The sequence below is a fragment of the Trichosurus vulpecula genome, chromosome 4 (genome assembly GCF_011100635.1).
Source record: "Trichosurus vulpecula isolate mTriVul1 chromosome 4, mTriVul1.pri, whole genome shotgun sequence".
Lineage (NCBI taxonomy): Eukaryota > Metazoa > Chordata > Mammalia > Diprotodontia > Phalangeridae > Trichosurus > Trichosurus vulpecula.
The window spans coordinates 387060767-387084672 of NC_050576.1; the positions used below are offsets into that span (position 1 = coordinate 387060767).

General features: G+C 39.0%; 1 protein-coding gene across 2 annotated transcripts in view; it reads left to right on the forward strand.

Annotated features, from left to right (window-relative positions):
* Positions 1-23906, forward strand: part of COL4A2 (collagen type IV alpha 2 chain) — a 291784-nt gene that overhangs the window by 234756 nt on the left and 33122 nt on the right. For both annotated transcript variants that reach the window (XM_036755105.1, XM_036755106.1), the window contains exons 29-36: positions 3262-3483; positions 9260-9421; positions 13431-13601; positions 14565-14708; positions 18892-19014; positions 19424-19605; positions 22280-22343; positions 22442-22516. In XM_036755105.1, coding sequence (XP_036611000.1) covers positions 3262-3483; positions 9260-9421; positions 13431-13601; positions 14565-14708; positions 18892-19014; positions 19424-19605; positions 22280-22343; positions 22442-22516 — 1143 coding nt within the window. The remainder of the gene's footprint in view (positions 1-3261; positions 3484-9259; positions 9422-13430; positions 13602-14564; positions 14709-18891; positions 19015-19423; positions 19606-22279; positions 22344-22441; positions 22517-23906) is intronic.

Below are 23906 nucleotides of genomic sequence, written 5' to 3' on the forward strand. Positions count from 1 at the left end.
TTTTTGGTTTTTAAAGCTCTTTTTAGTCTTTTAAAACCTTGTTTCTCTACACATAATCTGTGATCTGGTGACACTGACCTCTTTGCTGTTCCTCATACAAGATATCTCCCAGTTTTGGGCACGTTCATCAGCTGTCTCCCCTGCCTAGAAGCCTCTTCTTCCTCATTTCTGCCTCCTAGCTGACTTGACTTCCTTTGAATCTTGGAATTATGTCCAAAGAGTTATTAGATTGCCTATATTCTTTGACCCAGCAATACCACTACTAGGTCTGTTTCCAAAGATCATTGGGGAAAAAGGAAAAGAACCAATATGTTCTAAAATATTCATAGCAGCTCTTTTTGTGGTGACAAAAAACTGGAAATTGCAGGGATGCCCGTCAGTTGGGAAATGGCTGACCAAGTTTTGATGGAACACTACTGTGCTATAAGAAATGATGAGCTTAGTGATCTTAGAAAAGCATGGAAAGACTTGCACGAAATAATGAAGAGTGAAATGCGCAGAACCAAGTCCTGCCTTTTCAAGAAGCCTTTATCTAGTCCTCATTAACTGTAGTGCCTTCCCTCAGAAATTATCTCCCAACGTATCCTGTCTATATCTTGTTTGTGAGTAGTTGTTTGTATGTTATCTCCCTCATTACTCTGAGAGCTATATGAGAGCCAAAGACTGGGGTTTTTTGCCATCCTTTACATCCCCAGAACTTAGCACAAGGCACATAGTAGAGACTTCCTAAATGCTTGTTAACTTGATTTCACTTGACCTGATAGTTCTAATGTATTCTACTCCATCAGACCACATCTGGAGTATCATTTTGCCTCAGTTCTGGGCATCATTTTTTAGAAACAATATCAATTGCTAGAATTGAGAGCCTCCAGTATAGGGCAGCCATGATGATAGTGAAGGGTCTCAAGATCATGCCATACAAAGATCAGGTATGTTTAGCCCAAAGAAGAGAAAATAGATGTGATAGAGTATAGCTATCTTCAAGTACTTGAAAGGTTGTCATGAGGGAAGAAAGCACAGATCTAAGCTTTTTTTTTAAATGTGACCAATCTGGGAATTTGTCATGCTCACCTCTACATATTTGTAACAAGGGCCTTGTTTTCTTTCTTCTCAAGGTGGGGGAGGAGAAGGTTGCAGGGAGAGGAGGTGAATTTTAATTTATTTAAAAAAATAAACTTTAATATAAACATTTTAATTTTAAAAAAACAAGTACTTGGATGACAAACTTCATAGGAGTCATAGACATGATATGGCTACATATATGCTGTCCATCAATTTTCCCTCACTCTCTCTACATGACCAGTCCACTTCCTTTCCCCAGCATATATCTGTGTTTCTGTGGATATCCTTCACTGACAACTTGGAAATTAAGACTTAGTATAAAACTATGTTGATGTCAGTTATAGTTTATGGTTTACCATGCCAAAGTGAAACAGGGTATGGAGCCATTAGTCTAAACTAGTTTTAACAATGTAGGTAAAAAATCAGATCCAAATATATAAAGCCAACGAAAGGTTATGTAAATATGAGTTTAAATCCCCCAATTTTGTCATCTTACTAGATGCTAATAGCCCTTAACATTCCCATAAAGGGTAGAGAAGATGTGATTTCTTTCATTATGCAAGTGAGTCACTTCATTAAAACTTTTAAAAATAGGAGACAGCTTAACCAATGCTCAATTAAAATAGAACTTTTACTCTTCTCTACTTTTACTCATACCTATTGTCCTAGTAGTCAATTCATCTTCCAGCTGCCAATTCCCCCAGAGAAATGTGACCTTGAGAAAATCCCCAAATATCACGCATTACACATCTTTTGTTAAAAATGTGCACAAAATACTGTATGCACTGTGACTTCATCCTCTCGGTATTCAATAATTTCCCACTATGTGTTTGAACATTGTAAAATTTTTGACGTGATTATGAGATACTACGGAGCAGTTAGCAATGACAAAAAAAAACCTCTTTTCTCTTGCTAAATATCTTACTGTCAGCATTCAGATACTACATTCCATTTGAGGTCAATCAGCATTCAAGGCATTAGGAAAGAAGTAAATGATGTGGTAATCTGACCCACTGGTAGCAGTGAATTGCATAACTACTCAAGCATATGACATCCAATGCCTCTCCATGTGAGTGCATCATAGCTGACTTTTTTTTTTACAGTAAATTTCACACAAGGGACCATTGATTAATTCTTTATTGAAGAAAAGGTCTCCAAAAAAACTACTGTCTCATTAGGGATTTGTTACCAGACAGAAATCTATAATCCAAGACATTTTAGTTCTAAGTTCTATGGTCGTTCTCATCTGTCTTGATTTTATATTGAAAAGTTTTATAACAAGCATACTTTCACATAGAACAAGACAGATCATACCAAGTTTCTATCTTTTCTGTTTACTTTTTTAAAATAAAAACATGTATAATAGCTTTATGAGATTCAGATAGTTTAAAAAAAAACTCCATCTCCTACAAATGTTAGGATTATGACCAGAAAAGGAAGGAAAAAGAAGAGGCCCTGAGGACAGAACACTCATGTTTTATGAGAACTGTTACATTCAAAGTGGCTACAGAAGGCCCAGAGATAGATCAAGGGGAAAGGTGCCTAGTCTAGGCATGCTCTTTTGGGGGGTTTTCATTTGTTTGACAAAGAACAAATAAAATTAGAATTTCTACATAAAAAGTAGAACAGATAATGTGGGTTGTACATGAATCTGTAAATGTCTGTCTCATTCAGCCTACTTTTCCTTTGAAGTATATAAGAATATAATAATATATTACTTTCAAAGCTCTCTGATTTGTCTATTTCCTGCCCTGGGTTCTGTTCATTCACCTCAGATCATAAAACTAGGCTTCCCTGAAACTATCCCTTTCATCATTTCTTATAGCATAGTAAAATTCCATTACATTCATATACTATAATTTGGCACCCATTCTTCAACTGAGGAATCCAATTCTTTGTATAACCTCAAAAGTTGCTACAAATATTTTTGTACATGTGGGCCCTTTTCCTCTTTCTTTGACCTTTTTGGGGGAAAGGTCTAGTAGTGGTATATTTGAGTCAAAGGATATACATGGTTTAATAACTTTCGGGGCATAGTTTCAAATTGCTTTCCAGAATGGTTGAACCAATTCATAACTCCACCAAAAGGTATATGTCCTTTGCAAAGTTGTTCAGTTTCGATCCCATTTCTCATGTATTTTTTTAAACTGTATTATTCATGACCAATAGCTACAGTGGTTATCTATTTTTTTCTTTTAGGATTTGTTGGACCCAGAGGATCCAAAGGTGCAACAGGGCTCCCTGGACTGGATGGAAGCCCAGGCACTGCAGGGCTACCAGGTGCTGTAGGACCAGCGGGACAAAAAGGACTACCTGGAGAAGTCTTAGGTGCACAGACTGGTCTCCCAGGAGATCCTGGTTTGCCTGGAATCCCAGGGTCGAAGGGAGAACCAGGAAATAGGGGACCTCCGGGATTTAGAGGTAAATCTCCTTTTCAGTAAATCAATGTTTGGGGCAACTCTCCTTTGATACTAAAGACATTAGTAGGACCTCTTAATCCTAATGGATTTCTTGAACTTCCTTGTGTTGGGTATAAAGAGGCAATGTAAGTGTGGTCATGTCGTGAGATAGAGTAAGAAGAGACCTTAGCTCATCTCCTGTCTTGAATGCTATATATGTGTGTGGTTCTATATAATATATATAGTTTTTGTCTGTAAACTATAGTTATATATATATATATGTACATATATATATACATATATTTGTGTGTGTGTGTAGTTTTATGTACATAAAACTCTCTACATACACACACACACATATATAAACTATATAATAAGCATACCATTTTATATGGATATATAGTAAGCACATCATTTTATATGAATCTATACATAGATGGTCTCAGTGAAGTTAGGAAAATTATCCATCGTTATACATAGTTAAGAATGTGTGTGTATGGGGGGCAGAGGGGGGATGTCTATGTGTATGCATGTCTGCGTATGTGCATATATAACCATGGACAAGTTTCTTAACCTCACTGAAACTGTTTTCTCATTGATAAAATGGGGATGATGATAATACCTATAGGACCTACCTTAGAGGGTTACTATAAAGATCAAATGAGATATTGTATGTTAAGTGGTTTGTAAAGCTTAAAGCATTGTATCATCATCAGCTATAATTCCAATTGTAGATGAAAAGATACAACCATGTTGTCTGAGTTCTACCATAATGAGTTCCTCTATTTAGTTTCAGAAATATTTTTCATGGTAGTAATGATAACATTGTCTGTTTGCATCCTCTAACTTAATTCAATATGGTCCATTTTGTGTTTTTTTTAACTGAAGATAAATGAGGAAGAAAGGAGCTTTGTCCTCCTAGGTACACAATAATTGAAAGAGCTTTGGGCAGCTAGGTGGTACAACAGATAGAACGCTGGTCGGTCCAGAAGACCTAAGTTCAAATGTGGCCTCAGACACTTACTAGCTGTGTGATCCTGGGCAACTCACTTAGCCCCATTTGCCTCAGTTTCCTCATCTGTAAAATGAGCTGGAGAAGGAAATGGCAAAACTCTCCAGTATCCTTGCCAAGAAAACCCCAAATGGGGTCATGAAGAGTCATACATGACTGAACCTACTGAACAACAAAAAAGGAGCTTTGGGTTTAGAGCCAGAACACCAGAGTTCAAATCCTAATCCTGCCATTTACTACATATGTGACCTTAAGTAAATTTGTTCACATCTCTGGGCCTCGGTTTCCTTATCTCTAAAATAAGGGAGTTAGTCCAGATCCAGCTATGAGATCCTGCTAACAAAATATGGCTCAGGTGATAGCTGGGGTTTGGACCAATAATTCAGAGGTCTATACTGAGAGTTAAGAGGCGGGATATAGATGATTTGAGATGCATTTCAGATGAATGGCTTTAAAAACCCATTTTGTGTTCACTGCATGAAATGTTATTAATATTGGTTTGACAAGTTAGCTTAAATTAATTTTATTTGACATAGTCTGAACCTGGGGTCAATTTAAATTTGCAAATGTATACTAAATTGGCATTTAGAGTCAAAAGCCCTGGCACTTAATAAGGGATTGGACTATAAAGACTAAGCATTCATAGTCATACTGAATGCCAAAGACTTATTTATATAGCTCATTGAAATATAGAAAGCATCCACCATTACTTGGTCCATATCAAGATGAATATACAAATGCCATCTTCTGTCGAGAGGGGATGGAAGGAGCCAGGTGGCTGTCCCGATTATAGACAGAGAGGCAGGTTGCGTTTATGATATGACTGGGAGGAAATCGATAATCCCCTTAGCTCCATTATCACCTCAAATGGCCTGACTGAAGTATCTGAAGTGTCTCCTAGCAAAGTCAGATGTTATCTGGAAGAACACATTAACTTGGTTTTATCCATTAACACTAAAATACAAAATAGCTTTTTGCCATTCACAAAGCAAGGTCCTAAGGAAATGAGACATAGTACAAGTAAGTTTTGATGGAGGAGATCAAGTGTTAGCAGGTTTGGAGGATGGAGTGATGCCAAAGTGGATCGTAACAGTGGGAGCTCCCAAAGCATATTCAGAGTAGCAGGAGAATATTTGGTGTCCAGAGGACTGAAGACAGAGAACCAAGAGGAAAACCTCACAGAGCATGGAGGCCACAAAACCACTTCACTTTTACTTGACTTTTTAAGCTACCATCTGCCTGACACTATTTTTAGGGGGGAGTTGGTTTGGTTTGGTGTTTTAGGGGGCTTCGGAGGGTTGTGGGTTTTTTTTTACTGAATTTATGATTTCATGGGATTCTCCCACCAATACAGACCAACACCTTTTCTCTAATAGGCTTAGAGAGTTTCCAGGGATATCGAAAGTTTAAGTGAGTTATCCAGAAGCATGTGGCTTCTGTGTATCGAGGCAAAGACTTGAGCCTTGTACTTCCTGACTCTAAGACTGAATCTCCATCCACTTGGCCATGCCACCTCTGTGACTAGCCCTCACAGTAACCTAAGTTCATTAGAAAAAGGGACTACCAAGTTTAGATGCCTAGCCTGCTTGATCTTTAGCTTCAGTCAGCCTATTAGAAATCTGTAGATTCCTTTATAGTCAGTGAGAAAGAGAACCAATTAAGGAAATGGTAATAATGAAACAAAGAAACGTCCAGTATTGTGAAAGATGTCATGGGATCTCTTAAACAAAAGTGAAACTTACAAATTCTCAAGAAAAGCAGAACAAGCCAAACGTATGAGCATTCCCATAATCAATCTATCTTGCAACCCTCCCAGAAAATCATGCCCCTAGTAGTTGATTTTTTTAAAAAACCCTAAATATTTCCTGTAGGCTTTATGTTGTCTTAGTTTGAAAATGTCTGCAGAATTATTTTACATGTTTAAGGATGTCTAGTTCCTAGCACCACCTTTATGGCCAGTCGTATAAACCTTGTGTAGCCAGTATACTTAACTTTTTTTTTAAATCAAATTTCCAACACATCAAAACTTACAGTATAACTACATGTGATCGGGGGAGGTTCAGCAATATCATAGGAACATAGCTTTTCTTAGCATAGCTAGTATCTGCAGGATTCCTGCTTCTGGTGTGATGGATTATATATTTGAGCATAGTTTAAAATATGAAACATCTAAATATATATGCACATATATGGGCTTAAGCGGTACAGCACATAGAGTGCCAGGCCTGGAGTTAGGAAAATTCATCTTCCTGAGTTCAAATCTGGCCTGGGGCACTCATTAGCTGTGTGACCCTTGGTAAGTCACTTCACCCTGTTTGCCTCTATTTCCTCATCTGTAAAATGAGTTAGAGAAGAAAAAGGCAAACAGCTGCAGCGTCTTTGCCAAGAAAATCCCAAATGGGGTCAGGGAGAGTTGGACAGAACTGAAACAACTGAACAACAGCAACAATATGAGTGTGTGTATATAGACATACATACACACACACATATGTATATATACACATCTGTGTGCACACAAACACACACTGACACACACAATGCACTCGAATTCAGCACTAACCATTCTGCACTAGGTACAGATGGATATATCTCAATGTTTTGTTTTTAGCAAAAAAAAGCTAAGAGTGTTCTGGGTAAAACCAGCTTGAACCAGCTTTGAAGAGCAGATTGTTAAATTTTCTGTGTGAATATTTACACCTGTAGCAACTGCTACGAATCAGAGATTATTTTACTGTTTTCCTGAGCATGAAGAAAGTGATGGAGAGAATATCAGTCATGCAGATTATACTAAAAGGTGCACTGTGCATGCAGCCTTACCCTTCCCAAGTCAGTTGTTAAACATTTACCAGCACACCCACAAAGCTATTAGTTTTGCTAGGCAATTGAATCCCTATTTACAGATATTCCTTTAGAGGATCATAAAATCATAATCCAGAACTGGAAGGAAATTATCCCCCAAAATATTTAATAGCAAAGCAATAAAATGGAAAGTGTAAAACGTTCTCTGTTTTTGATTTCTGACCTGAATGGAGCTTTCTGCCGGCGTAATGGCATCAAAAGGTATAGCTTTCAAAGGTATAGTCTGTAGTTCAGGGCCCATTCCAGTGTGTGTGTGTGAGAGAGAGAGAGAGAGAGCGAGAGAGACAGACAGACAGACAGAGACAGATACAGAGACAGACACAGAGACAACCTTATAAACCAGAGGCTGTCTTCTCCTACCACCATCCCCATCTTCCTCAAAACTCTGCCTGTGCTTTCTTTCTTAGTCCCCTCAGCTTATGCCAAACTCTAAATGTTACTTGGAAAAGCTGGTCCATCAATCTTTACTCTATAGGCTTTCTAGAGGAAACCAGATATCTGTGGTGGGGACCTTGGTTTTAGCCTCTTGACTTCACAGCCCGTAGCACAGCCTACTTTTAAAATTCATTTAACAATCTGTCAGCATTTATTCTCCTTTTCATCTCTTCTGTGCCCCCATATATCAACTCAGAAGATGGAGAAGGGATACAATAAAAAATATGTGCCCTTAGCAGCAGAGCTGTGCCCTTAGTGATGATGTGCTGCAGTTAGGCAAATTCTGCTCATAATCTTATTCTTACTAGTAGTTAGTAATAACTAATATTTATGTAACATGTTAGAGTTTCTAAAACAAGTTATATATACTATCGCCTCTGAGCCTGCTAATAGACTCATGAGGTAGCTGCTTAAGCTTTTGTCCTTTGGGCATTGGCATGAGTCAGTGTGTCCAGCCCAGTACTCAGTGTCGGGGACGCTGGATTCTGGGTCCAGCTGTCCTTTTGGTCAACATCACCTCAATTCTTTTTAATTTTTCTATCTCTCCCTCTGATTTCCCGGTGACTCCCCCTCCTGCCCTCTGACCCCAATATGAAGATTTTTGTCTTGTAATAATACATACTTAGTCAAAATAAATTAGTACGTTTGTTGTTTAGTCATTTTCAGTCATGGCCAACTCTTCATGACCTCATTTGGGGTTTTCTTAGCAGAGATACTAGAGTGGTTTGCCATTTTCCTCTCCAGCTCATTTTACAGATGAGGAAACTGAGGCAGACAGGGTGAAGCGATTCACCCAGGGTCACACAGCTAGTAAGTGTCTGAGGCCAGATTTGAACTAATGAAGATGAGTTTTCCTCGCTTCAGTCCTGGCATTCTATCCATTGCACCACAGCTGCCCCAAATAAGTGCATTAAGCATGTCCAAAACTCTTGGTTTCATTCCACATCTCCTCTAAGAGGAGGGAAATATTCCTCACCATCAGGCTCCTGAAGTTGCAATTCAACATTTTTTATTCCATTTATTTATTTGTTTGTTTGCTTGTGTGTTTGTTTGCTTATTTATTTTGGTCTGAATCCCTGATTTCACTGGTATAGGGAACCAATGTAGAAACTCCCTTCCCTAATATGCATCAGCAAGTTGTACTTGTATAGTATAAGTGTAACTTACAGCAATTGAGAGTTCCTGAGAGGTTAAGTGAATTGTATCTTGAGTGCCCAGGTAGTACACATCAGAGGTAGGACTTGAACTCAGGTTTTCCGGACTCTAAGATTGGCCTCTAGCCAATCATATTGCTCTCACCTCATGCTTCATTTTTCTAATTTGTAAGACTGCGGTTATATTCTTGGTCACATATCTTCTGCAAATGGCCACCATGAGGCCAATCTGATTATATCTGGCAAAATATGTTAAACACTGGGCAAAAAAAAAAATTGTTATTGATTATTTACAGTAAGATGTGGATATGTGAACATATTTTTCTGATTTCCTGTAGGAAGCCCAGGTATGCCTGGAATGCCTGGGTTGAAGGGTCAGCCTGGATTCCCAGGTCCTTCAGGTCAGCCTGGATTACCAGGGCCTCCCGGAACACATGGCTTTCCAGGACCTCAAGGCCAAGAAGGACCACCAGGTCTTCCAGGGCCTTCAGGATTTGCAGGTACGTAACATTCTGCTCTCTGGACATCTGTGTTCATCCAAGAAAACAATCGTCTGCCTTTTAAGAGTTCTGCATTGATTTCTTAGGACAAGCTGGAGATTTATGATGCCTCTTACTTTGAATGCGGAGTTGTCAGGATCTTGTTGAGACTCCTATATTTGAGGACATCGTGGCAATACCATTCCACTAGACTCTTCTGTACCCCACTCTCAAAATAGCCCACAGCTTGTCTCCTCTTCCCTACTTATTCTTCCCTCCCTCCTGCCCTCTTTAGCAGCTATACTTTTTCTACCTGGCCCCCTTCAAGATAATTCCTACCAATCATAATCCTCTTCTGATGTTATTACCACTCTGAAGCCAAAATTCAACCTTCTTGGGAAGATATATAGGTGTAACAGCAAGCACCCTAGCATACCCAGGATGGCCTGCTAGCACAGGCTCTTTGGTCTGCTTTTAAAGGAAAGAGAGCTTTTAAAGGGGTTAACAATCTTACTTTTAATTACATTCACTAGTTCAGGGAAAAGTCAGCACACTGCACATGGAGAAAATATAAGCAGAGAAAATGCAAGCAGAGAAATTAGCACAAAAACCAACAGACAGGGCTCCAGCTGTCTGATCAAAGTAATATAGACACCTACATATAACACTGGATCTAGGGAGCACAGATACATCTGAGTAGTCAGGGGGCTCTGAACAAATGGCTACTCAGAGTCCTGTCCAGGGAATCACAAGATCCTTCTCATATGCAAACTCCCAAAGCAAAATCTCACCTCAGAGTGAGACAACAAAACAAAGGATTATTTAAGAAGAAAAAGAAAAAAGGAGTGAGGGGGAAAATCAGCAAAACTATCACCGTATTTTTAGTGAAATCCTGGAAACTCCTTTTACCTAGTTATGCCCACTACATAGTCTAAAGCAAGGGTTCTTAACATTTTTGTGGTCATGGACCTGTTTGGCAATCTGGAAAACCCTTTTCAGAGTAATATTTTAAAACGCAGAAATTTTGGCAAGTGAAAAATAAAAAAGTGTTCACAAAATGTTCACTTTTGGCTAATAGGCTCAGAGCTAGAAGGCATCACAACCCTCGTAACTCAGTGCCTAATTAGCTTAGTGCCAAAAGGTGTGAAAGCCTCCCAGTAAGCAAGCCTCTTCCTTAGGCAAGTTACTCCCCCGATGGGCTCTATGTGACTCAGGATGTATTACAGTTGTGAGCTGGGCCAGAGCTCAAAGCAGATCTCATAGGCCTATTAATGTATGGGGAAGATCTTCCTATTCCATTAACATTACAGTAGTCTTAGGGAATTTTCCAGTGAGTGATTCTCTGTCAATCCTATACCTAACATTATGGAAAATGAAATCCTGGGAACTCCTTTTACCTAGTTGTACCCACTACATAGTCTAAAGCAAGGGTTCTTAACATTTTTGTGGTCATGGACCCCTTTGGCAATCTGGAAAACCCTTTTCAGAGTAATATTTTAAAATGCAGAACATAAAATTTGTGGCTGTTGTTCAGCTGGGTCAGTCATGTCCAATGCTTCTTGACCCCATGGACCTCTCTTCATAGGGTTTGGCAAAGATACTGCAAAGTTTTTTCATTTCCTTCTCCATAAAATACACAGGATTATAAAGGGGAAAAAAATGCACACACACACACACACACACACACACACACGCATGCATATATAATGTCATTTTTTTTATTTTGAGGATCCCAGGTTAAGAAACCCTATTCTAAATAAATGCTTCTTGGTGCCTCCAAGTGACAATGTCCCCTATAGGTGTGTCTTCAGAGAGATAAGAGTACAGGATACCACACTAGAGTGGAACCAGTTTCCCCAAGAAGTCCACTGGTCAAGGATCCAGTCGGGAAGACTCCTGAGCCAAAGAGTTGATCCTTTCTGATTCAGGCTTCTTGGCTATTGGTCAATTTTCAATCAGCGAAAGTTCTTATTTCTAACAAATGCTCAGCAGAACCAAGAAAACAATATACACAATGATTTCAAAACAGAGTAAATGGAAAAGAGCAACCTGAAAAGGAATGTTGCAACATTATAAAGAACAATCTTGACCCCAATGAAGTGATAAGAGAAAACACCTCTGCCCATGCATTGGCAGAGGCAGGAGGGCAGCCCTTGAGTCTGAAACATTGAACATATTCTCATTTTTTAAAATACAGTGATAGTTTTGCTGATTTTCCCTCTCATTCCTTTTTTCTTTTTCTTCCTAAATAATCCCTTGTTTTGTTGTCATATTTTTTATATTTTGGGAGGGAGAAGGATATAGTGGGAAATTTTGGCAATTGAAAAATTAAAAAATGTTCACAAAAACCTATCTAAAAAAATAAATCCCTTCACAATCTAGCATCCACCCACCCTTTTCAATGTACACAGGAAATGTTGAATGACAATGCCAAATGAATGCCAACCAAGTATTCCAAGAGTTCAGGGAAGGAAGCTGTCATTGAGAACTGTGGTAATTTAGGAAATCTATATTAAGGAGAGAATCCACTGACTTTGCAGCAAGTGGGCCTAGGTTCAAATCTCAGCTCTGGGGCATCATGCCTGTGTGGCTAGCTAATTTTTCTGGTCTTCCATTTCTTCTTCCTTGTAAAGGGAAGGAGTTAAAATAAAAGACCTCTATGAGGTCTCTTCCAGCACAAAACCTGTGATCAGACTTGAGCTAGATTCTTAAGGAACGGTAGAGTTTAGCTACACAGGGAGGAGGGAGAAAGGCAAAGCCAGCCAAAGGGACCTGGGAGACCAAGGAAAACAGCAAGAAAGCTTAAGCAGTGTTCGGTAGCCTGACCAGAGTAGAAGACTGTTTAGAATAGAATAAATGGGCAAGATTTGGAGAGTTAGGGGTTGTATCCAACTTTAAAAGTTTGAACTTCATTCTTTGGGCAATGTGGAGTTTTTCAGTGTTTTTGAGAAGGGAAAGTACATAATCAACGTGATGCTTTTAGGAAGATTATTCTGATGTGAGAAAGCCAGAGGACTGCCACAAAAAGAGACAGAGGCAGGGAAAACCAGTTCTGGAGTTCCTGAGACAGTTCAAGCATGAGAATATAAGAGCTTCAATTAGGATAGTAACATTAGAAATGGAAAAAGGACTGAAGCAGAAGTCAGGGCAACCAGAGGGGATCCCTCCATTAACAAATGTAAGAGGTGGTCAGAAGGAGGGGAAAGACAGCCAGAAGGCAAGGTACCATCTACCTAATCTGACTAGCAAGTAAAGTACACAGCAACCCCAACCCCACCCCATCCATAAATATCAACCCCTACCTTGAGGAGCTACCATTATAATATCATTGAAGACTTTTTGGTCTTCAAGGTACACGCGGAATATTGCATGTGGGGTGGAAGGGCAGGGGAACTAAATTTCTACATGGAACAGAAGGTGGCATGAAGACATAAAAGGAAACTGATAAGGGAGGTAGAATTGTACCCCAAAATAAACCTCATTGATTTCAGAATTTTGCCCCAGAACTGGCCCTGGCCACATCACTCAAAATGAGGTCAAATACCATCTTTGGCATACACACTATAAGCTGCCAACCTCTGATAAGTATAAAATCCTCTTAGAAATTTTCAACTTAGAAAGTTTCTATGTTAATTTTAGATTTCATCAACATGTCCATAGTTTCCTATCCCACTACTAATAAGTTTTCCCTTTGGAAAGTCCCCATCCCTGACTTTTTTTGCTTTTCCCATTCATTTAGCATATTTTTATTTGTGTACAAAAACTTTTTTCTCTCCTGGAGATAGAAAATGGCACCCTAATGGCTGTGTGTGTGTGTGTGTGTGTGTGTGTGTGTGTGTGTGTGTGTAAATCATCTTTATAGATCCCTCTACATGTAGCATGTGACTTGCAGACATAGCAAGCCGTTCAAAACAACTTGTTGAATTAGATTGAAAAATGTTTAGCTAGTTCCATGAAGACCATCATAAAATGATTTTGCCTTCTGTGAATATATATTTTGTAATATTTTTCTAATCTGCCTTTTTTATAGGTCTACCTGGTGATAGAGGTGATCGAGGTGACATAGGAGTCCCTGGCCCTGTGGGGATGAAAGGTCTGGGTGGTGACAGAGGTGATGCTGGTTTTATAGGAGAGCAAGGCAGAAGAGGAGAACCTGGATATCAAGGGATACCTGGAATGCCTGGCATCCCAGGAACAAAAGGTACCTCCAAGGATATATATACTGGAATAACATTTATAGGGATGATGATCTAGATAAACCCTGTCTTAGGGGTACTGGATCTTACTGGGCTCAAAATCAACCCAGAGTCTTGTTCTCTCAATACAGTAGGTCTGAGGTCCCGAGGGAGCCATCTACTATTACGTAAAATCACTCAAGGACTGATTTTTTTTAATCAGCATGCCAGTTTTAAAATTTGCACCAGAGATACACCTGACCCAAGAATTGGGGCTAGTTGCTTAAGTACATTGGGTACTCCCTATTTTTTTTCAGGAGACTGAGTTATAGGTCAAAAGTAATTTAGTAAATATAGAAATAAAATGCAGGAAAAATGGACCTTTCTGCTCTAAAGATATTTATGTGCAAACAGGCATTTTATCTGAACTGGGAACCATTAAATGTTGATATAATGGCAATTTCTTCTTTCCATGTTTCAGTTCTGTGAGTGGTATATTATTAAAGTTCCATCAATTTCTAATGTCAGTTCTTCATTATCTCCTGGCTGGCCTATGAGTTTGTGAAAATTTTACTTAAAAGTAATTCTTTCCTCTGTGGCTATTCTGGTTGCAACTAGACATACACCCATTGGTAAATGAAGAAAGCTGAGAGAGAGAGAGAGAGAAAGAGAGAGAGAGAGAGAGAGAGTAAGAGAGAGGGAGGGAGAGAGAGAGAGAGAGAAACGAAGAAGAAACAATGAAAGAAGAAAAGAAAATTAGGATAACCTAGGAAATCTTTCTGATTAGAATTGTATTAGAACAAAGACTTGAGCTCTTCATGAACAAACTCCCACTGCTTATGAGATGAAAATAATGCATAATTCTCCTATGATTTGAAAGGTTATCTTCATTAGTTCAAAAATATATTCTTCTTGAGGACCTTTTGGAATTGTATATTGACTGACTATTTAGTACTGACTAACCTAACACTTCAATTCTTTTCACCAAGGTTTCAAAGGGTCCCCTGGTATGGAAGGTTTCAAAGGTATGCTGGGTATCAAAGGAAGACCAGGAATCATTGGATACAAAGGAGAGGTTGGCGATTTTGGAATTCCTGGTTTGAAAGGTCTAATTGGTGAACCAGGCTTGAAAGGTATGTCCACTTACCATCAAATCAATGTTATGTTTCTTTCATAGTGGCGTGGTATGATATTCACAATGAACCAGAATCACTGTTTATTGTGCACTCAACACATACAGAACACTGCTGCTACTGACTCCAACTAGTTACCAAAAAACCCAACTGGAAGACACAGTCTCTGACACAGTCAAATTAGGAAAGCATATAAACTGAAGAAAAGCATGTAAAAATGCGAATGATCTAAACATAAAAACCATATTTAATCATAAAGATTATTTATATATGAATATGAGCATATATGTAGTGTATCTATATACACACAGACATAAAGAGAGATAGAGATAGAGCTATTTCTATAAGCGTTAACAGAAATTGCTAGGATGGTTATAGTAACCAGAAGGAACCAGATGAGATCAGTCTGGAAGGTGAACTATAAGCAAAAATTTGTAGGAGCAAAAAAAAAAAAACCACGATTTGCCTAAAAGAATAGGGAAATGTATTCCTGGTAGGAGTATGTGATGTGAGTAGAGAAAGGGGTATATCTGTATTAGAATGAATCTTTCTCAAAGACCCAATTCAACAGTTAAATTCAGGAAATAATTATTAAGCCCATACACCGGCATTTAAGGAATTTCTGGGAAGCCTGAGAGCCCTCAAATGCTTAGGACCTTGTTTGTATATTTCATCATTAATAAGCAACATATTAATAGCTTCATTCAAACTATGTTGTTAAGAATGTGCCACAGTAGCAACTACAAACTTAACAATTTTCCAAAATTTTAAAATGAGACTCACAACTCTATAACAAAATGGCAAATCTAGCCTAGGCCTTTTTTTCATTTTGTTTTTTGCAGGGGCAATCGGGGTTAAGTGACTTGCCCAAGGTCACACAGCTAGTAAGTGTGTCAAAGTGTCTGAGGCTGGATTTGAACCCAGGTCCTCCTGACTCCAGGGCCAGTGCTCTACTTACTGCACCACCTAGCTGCCCCAAGTTTAGGCCATTTTTAAGACCCATAGTATTACACACTTAGAGCTGAAAAGGATCCTAGAGGACATCTATGTACCCTCTCATTTTACAAATAGTGAAACTGAGTGTTGGAGACATTAAATGACTTACTTGTGATCACTCAGGTGGCAGAACCAGAATTTGAGGCCAAAGCTCTTAGGGAAGTTTTAGGTCTTAAAATAAATAAAATGTATATTTCTCTTTTTTATTTTAAAATTAAACATAGAAAATTTGAACCTTTCAAGGATTGTATGTGAAACTGTAAACTCCAATTATGTATTTTTGTGTATATTCAGTTTAGCACAATATTAATAAAACTGTCCTATTTGTCTCTGTCCCTTTCCTTCTGTGTATTTTTTGTTTTGACTCTTTTCTTTCTTTTTTTTCTGCATCACAATCACTTCATGCCCACTCTCCCCTCACAATTATTCTTCTACAAATAGAAACCTCCTCATAATAAATAAGTGTGGCCAAACAAAACAAATTCACACATTGGCTGTGTCTGAAAATGTGCATTGCATTCTGCATCTCTAGCCCATCACTTCTCTTCTGAGAAGTGAGAATCATGCCTCACTAGCTTTCTGGAATCATGAATGGTCATTTCATGGATCAGAGTTCTTAACTCTTTCAAAATTGTTTTCTTTTACGTTACTGTCTTCATTGTTCAAATCATTCTCCTGATTCTGCTCCCTTCACGATGCAAAAATGCATATTTCCAAACAATTTTGTGTTAAACTGATGTGTTTCAAGCAATTATCTTGACTATAGTTTTTAAATTGAGTTATGTAAAAATAGTTTAGGCTAGATTTACCAGATTCCAGAGGTAGGGCTTCCTCTCACACTAAAATATCAACCCAGTACATTTGAAAGTGCAGTCTATCAGGACCTTATCACATAATTCACTGATGACTTACCCACAGCTTCCTTCTTCCAAAGTATCTCTTTCAGTTGGCTCAGTTCTTGGAAGTCCTTCCCATGCTAAAAGAGAGAACACTTTCTTATCCTATTCAACTCACTCATCCCAAAATAGTTGAAATCTCAGTGACTCATATACATTAAATTGGTATAAAGACACTTCCCATATTAAACCTAATTGTTGCAGGAAGAAAGTAGCACAAATAAATAAATACACTCATACAATCAAGAGGCACAATGTATAATAATATGGCCATTCTCCCTTACCCTTTGTTATTACACAGGTACACTGTTGAATTACACAGTCATCTCCTAGCAGGCTTGGATCTTGTTGACCTTTTAAATTTTTCTGTAGCGTTTAGCTGTTCACTAAGAATACTAATAAATATTTAATGGTGGTCATGAGAGACTGGCTGCAGGGGGTAGTTTGGAGCATCACCTTGTCTCACAATGTAGCTGCCTCTCTTCCCAATGTGCCTCCTTCCACTTTTGCAAATTAATTTAGAAGCAGCCTCTCTGGTTACTCTTTCTGTTCCCTATACACAGCTGCCCTCGACCCCTACCTGCTCCTTTTTTTCAGTCTCAATCATTTAGCTCAAACATTATATAGTTCTCTGCCAAATTTATCATTTTGTTTATTTCAATTATGTTATTAGCCTTGTTAAGGCCCTCCAGTGGCAAGCACACTAACCCTAACCATGAAAACTAAGCTGCTCCCTTGGCCTTCATAGTTCCCCTTAAGTCAGTGCCAACTTATATTACTTTGGTCCCTGGTAGAGCCCCCTCTCAGTTCCTTTGATCAAGCCGATTAAATTTATTCTCAGCTGGTTTTCTCAATTCCTGCATCTTCCAATAGTGAGACTTCCCATGCTTGACAAAGTATCCTTCCATGATATGAATGGATGGAAAGGAATATCATCGTACCATAAGAAATTATAAAAAGCATAGTTTTAGAGAAACTTAGGAAGACATGTATGAACTGATGGAGAGCAGAACAACAAAAGCAATTTATACAACAACAACGTTGTAAAAACAATGTTGAAAAGCTTAAGAATTCTGTTCAATGCAATGACCAAATGTGATTCCAGTAGACCAATGATGAAGGATGCTCTCCACCCATTTCCAGAAAGATAATATTCAATGGGCAAAATGAGATATGTAGTTTCTGGACCTGGTCAATGTGGGAATTTTTTTTTGCTTAATTATGCATATTTGTTATAAAAATTCTGGTGTGTTTTTTTCTATTACCAATGCAAGAAGGGAGGGAAGAAAAATCAGTTTTTGTTCATTTGAAAAACATAAAATTTAATTTGTAAAAAGGTCCATTTAAGACTGCCAAAGGAATCCATGACACAAAAAAAGGATGTGAACCCCTGCATTCAGTCTTGAAGTCCTTATGGGCTGACTGTCTTTTTTAGTACTGTATTACATAGGCACTGTATAATGCCTAGGTCAGGCCAACACACTGGAGTTCAGTCCCAGCTATCACTCTGAAACTTTCCTACAATATAGTAGAGAATATTAAACTCAAGAGCAAGGACTATTTGTTGGTGTTGTTGTCGTGTTTGCTTCTACAACACTTAGTATGATGCTTTGTAGAGAATAGCTGCTTAATAATTGAGTTGAATATAGAAAAATATTGGATCTAGTTCCTACTGGCCATTGAGAGCCAACTGTGAAATTTTCAGCGTAAAGATCACACCTTGGAAATAGGCAAATTCTACAAATCAGGGTTTGATTTGTTGTTTTGTTGATTGTCCAGACTTAAGAAAGTAATGCAGAAAATGTTAATGATGCAAATTTAACTCAAAAGTTCATGTATCATGAATGTCTTTTTTTCAGAGTTGATTGTTAAACATATCCCTGTATACCCCTAGATGAAGGTTATCATTGCCCACTTTCTCATATACCATAGAGTAAGTGGCACAGAGATGACAAGCATTCTCAGTTCCATATGAGTAGCCAAAGCCCACTGTATATCCACAGAACGTTTCTGTCTATAATATAGCCTAAGTCATCTGTTGTATGAATAGCCTTTCAGCATAGCTTATGGGAATAATAGAGTTTTATGCTGGGAGGTATGTTATACTTTACCTTATACCCATTAAGCTTTGGTGAGAGGGCAGGCAGCATACTACCCTGATAGTTCATAGCGTCCCAAAACTTAGTGCCTTCGAAGGTAAGCAGGAAGAGGTTTTAGAGAGTACATCCACCTTTGTTCCTTTATCACTGTTGAGAGGCATCCAAAAATGGCTGTGTTCTGTTCATATTAAGGTAGTCGTGGAGAGCCAGGGCCTCCAGGAGCACCTCCGAAATTCCTGCCAGGAATGAAAGACTTCAAAGGGGAAAAAGGAGATGAAGGACCTGTTGGTGGGAAAGGATATTGGGGCATAAAAGGTAAGGTTCTGTCAGCGCCATCACGCTGGCTTCCCCTCTGTGCTTTTAAGGCCAGGGAAGAAATTCATTTCCTCTGCTACCTTTCCTTTGTCCCTTGAACAAGGAGTATCAAAATGGGAGAGTTTTGTTTTATTTTTGCCATAGAAGAGGCAATGCCCAATCTCTGCTAGAAAAGTACTCTCGTTTCTTTACTATATTTCAATTATTCGGGTTTTTTTCTCCTGACATCTTTAAATTCTCAAGTCCTAGGAATCAGTTACCCATAGCAAGATTTTACTGTTAAGCAGGCTCAGTTTCCCATTTTCTGCTTGTCATTCTCCAACAACACAGCTGTGCTCTCAAGTTGAAAGCTTTAGGAGAACAACACCCTCATTTGTCACCAGAGTTTTATATTGAAGTCTTCTTCCAGGTGGACAAGGAATGCCAGGCATTCCCGGACAGGCAGGAATTCCTGGGTTACCTGGGACACCCGGTTACATCAAAGGGGCCAAAGGTGAAATCGGTGTTCCTGGAGTGCCTGGTTTGCAAGGATTCCCTGGCATAATTGGTTCTCCTGGTATCAGAGGCTTTCCTGGATTTGTAGGTATTCGGGTAAGTCAGTATACTTTGTATTTCCTGTTGCTTTATGGTTTGGGGACTTTTGTTTGTGGGATTTTTTTTATTTTTTATTTTTGAAGACTGGGTCTCCCTACCTTCGCTAGAACAGAAGTGCAGAGGCCATTCCTGGGCCAACAGTATAGTTGGAACACCACTGAAACATTGACCCACTCTGTTTCTGACTTGGACTGGTTGACCCCTTCCTTAGGAAGCCTGATAGACCTCTTGCTCTCAGGGGCTCACCAATTTGGTGCCAGATTGTATAGAGATACTTGATTACCTTAACCACACTACAGCTTAGAACTCCCAGTCTCAAGTGATCTATCAGCCTTAGTCTCTCTGGGAACAAAGATCTTATAGGCTTGCATCAGAACACCTGGTCCTGTACTTAAAAAAATTATAGTAACATTCTTTAATTTTTTATTTTTCTTTCTTACTAACCCTGCTTTATGTTTAATTTTATTGATATCTTTTTAATTTTATATCACTTTCATTTCAGTCCCACTTCTCCCCCCAAGTAAGCTATCCCCTGTAACAAAGGTTTAGTTTTGTTTTTTTTTTTTAATAAAAGGGGAAAAGCAGTTCAGCAAAACCCACCAACTTCAGTGAGTCCAATGGTATCTCCAATGTTCCATGCCCACAGTCTCCCACTTCTGCAAAGAAGGGAGAGAGGCAAATTTTCTCAGCACTGGTCCAGGCCCAGCTTTGAATTTGTTCTTAATAACAAGATCCCATTCCTTGTTGATAAAGGCTTTTGGCCAAGCCCTGACATATTCAGAGTTCACTAAGACAAAAATAGTAAAAATGAGAAGTTCTGGATCAAAGGCATTTGTCTTCAATAAACTCATTATAAGAATCAGAAAGTGGTTTACTTGTGCCAGCATCTGAAAGTGATTTAAATGTCAGCATGTCTACATCACAGCCAGGTCCTATTCGTGTGGTTCTACTGGCTAAAGCACTTTAGAATAAGATTGGCTGGTGTGTGAACAGGGGTCTGATGACTTCATTAGGCTGTGGGAGAATACAATGCTTTTGATGAAAGATCCCTGGGATTTCTTAAAATCAAAACTGTTATAGGATCACATGCCACTTCATTACCTAAAAATCATCTGTAATAGGACGACCCACTGTTATTTAAAGGTCCTCTCACCTCACAGCCTTGAGCAGTGGGCTTACATGTTACTGCTGAACATAACAGCAAAACCTAGCACACTGGAGGAGTGACTTGTGTTGCAACCTTATTGGCAGCCCTCAGCAATGGGGCACTATCTCTCCCATCTGTTCAACCCTCTTTGGTGTACATACAGTCCTCAGGATCCCCCTAAGTTTTCCTTTTCTTTTCTCTCATCATTTTCCTAAGGTCTCAGACATAACCATCAATCCCTGAGCAAAAAGGGGGAAAAAATGCTTCCACAACAGTCTTATTACCACCAGTCCTAGAGCCAGTTCAGGCACTGATCATTTAAAAATGAGTTGGAGTGGAAGCAGAGAGAAAATAAAGACAGATATCAAGATAGAAAGGGAAAAGGGAAAAGAATAAGCCTTTATTAAGTGCCTACTATGTGCCATGTAGGGCAGCTAGGTGGTGATGGAATGCTGGGCCTGGAGTCAGGAAGATTCATCTTTTTCAAATCTGGCCTCAGACACCTACTAGCTGTGTGACCCTGGACAATGGCAAACCACTTCAGGAGTTTCTTTGCCAAGAAAGCCCCAAATAGGGTCACAAAGAGTCGAACACAATAAAGCAATAAGACATTATCTAAGTACTTTACAAATACTAGCTCCTTTGATTCTCACAACAACCTTGGGAGAGAGCCTTTTTATTATTCCCTTTTTCCAACTGAGGAAACTGAGGCGGAAGGAGATTAAGTGACTTGCCCAGGGTTGCACAGCTAAGAGGTATCTGTGGTTGGATTTGAAGTTGGATCTTCCTGACTGCAGGCCTTGTACTCTATTCACTAGGGCACCTAGCTGCCCGTAGTCTAGATGGGGAAGAGAAGAGAAAAAAAGAAACCAATGAGCTTTCTCCATTGTGAAAGTGGTTTTCTCTCTCTTCTCCTTTTTATACCTTTCACAAAAGGACAGAATATTAGTGATTTGGGAGCACAAGGTAAACCTTCCTAATAGGGGCTAATAAGTTGTCTAAGAGGGGCTTCTTGAAGGAAATAACATCATTTGCAAAGTATTTACCACCTGAAACAAGGCAGGTAGTACGGCCGTTCTCTCTACTTGAAAGAAAGAAGCCAAATTAAGACACAGAAGACTGAAACTGACTGTCCACTTTTAACTCATTTGGAATCACAAAGTTTATGCCCTAGTTGGTTCAACTAGCCATTTTTCCCTCATTGTTAGCATTAAGATAATTCTCGGGCAAAATCTGTCTTCAAAGGTTAAAAAAAAAAAAGTATTTTGCCCTAAAAATTGTATAGAATTACTTTCCTAGTGATAAGGATTATTTCATTTAGATCATGTGTATCTTCTCAGAGACAAACAGGCCACCATCAACCCATCCCCAAGCTGAGCTGAAGCCTTTCATAAGCCTAGTGATCGTTTCTGGCATTGGGTTTCGGTGGTACACTGAGCATTTTGAATTTATAGAGAGATCAAAGTGATATTGCCATTCTATTAACTGTATTTTAAGAAAGCTCCATATGTAATCTTGGCCTAGGGCGACAAGGGTATGCCTGGACGAGAAGGTCTTTTTGGTGAGACTGGAAGTGTAGGAGATGCTGGTGAGTGTTCTTCTAGATACATTTGGGAAAAGTATATATAAACTTAAACTAAATAGATAGAAACCAATCTTATTCATAATCCTTTGTGTATACAACAGGTGATGAGGGAGACACTATAAACTTACCAGGAAGGCCAGGGCTGAAGGGAGAACTGGGCATATCTGGACTTGCCGGTATGTATTTTATTTTAAATCTGAACATCATCAAAAGGTTAGGTTTACTTATTCCTTCGTTCACACAATAAACATTTATGAAGCACCTACTGTATGCAGTGCAATGTACTATGTTCTGGGGAAGATTTGATAAATTTAAGACAGAAAGCCTAGCCCTCGATAGTCTATAAGCATATCATTTGCTACCACAACTGAAATGTACAGGGTGTCCCTAAAGTCTGGACACATAGGAAATCTCATTAAGATCTCATTAACTGTTTCACCTAAGACTGTTGTTCAGTGACTTCTTTTTCTGGGGTATGCTAAAGGAGAAGGTGTACTCAATGAAAATCACAGATGCAACACACTTGAGTGAACGCATAAAGAGTGAGTGTGCTAAAATCGACGGCAATGCGGAATTATGCATCGAGTTCACGTGAAACTTGCAAAGCGCATCAACCTTTGCATCACAAATGGTGGAAATCCTAGTGAAGATGTTATTTGTTAATATGCCAATTAAATAAAATGTTGTTGAAAATTTCATTCATTTCATTTCTTGAAAATATGCATTTTGGTCTGTGTGTCCAGACTTTAGGAACACCCTGTACATGGATAAATATATTTATAAGTATGATAAGTGCTGAAGAAACATATACCATGAGGACAGAGGAAAGGCTGTTATTTTCAGCTATAGGGACCGGGGATGGCTTCAGGGAGGAAGGGCCACTTGATCTGGGCTTTGAAGAACGGGTAGGATATCAACAGAATGAAGGGTTCTAGTTTCTCTCAAGAGTTAGATCAAACATCTACTTCCCACAGGAGGCCTTTGCACATATCTCCACTTAGTACCCTCCTACTTGCAATTATTGCCGCGTGTGTGTGCATGTGTGCATGTGTGTGTGTGTGCGCGTGTGTGCATGTGTAGCTCCTTGTCTTTGTATCACCACAACCAAGAACAACAGTTCCTATCACATAGGAGGTATTCTATATAATAGGTGACAGGAGCTAAGTAAATTCTTCTTGATTGATTGAAACAGGGGTGGGAGGGATAATAGAAGAGGCTATTCTAAATACAGGGAACAGTAGGAGCAGAGTCATGGAGACAAGAAAGCATGGCCTGTTATGTCTGGAGCACAAAGTACATGACAGGGAAAGACTGAGACCCAGATTGTTCCTCGTTTCTTTTTGCTCCTTGTGATTTCATTGGTGTAGAGAACTCCCGGTGGGGAAATTTCCTCTGCTTCTACAGATTGGTAACTATTCTTTAACTTTCTCTCTTGAGATGACTTCATCTCCTCTGAGAAATGAGTTGTATAAACGTGGCAAGGGCTATAAAATAAACTCTTACCCTGAGCAGAGACTGAAGTGATTTTTTTTTTAAATCCAATGATTCACTAGACACGAGGAAGAC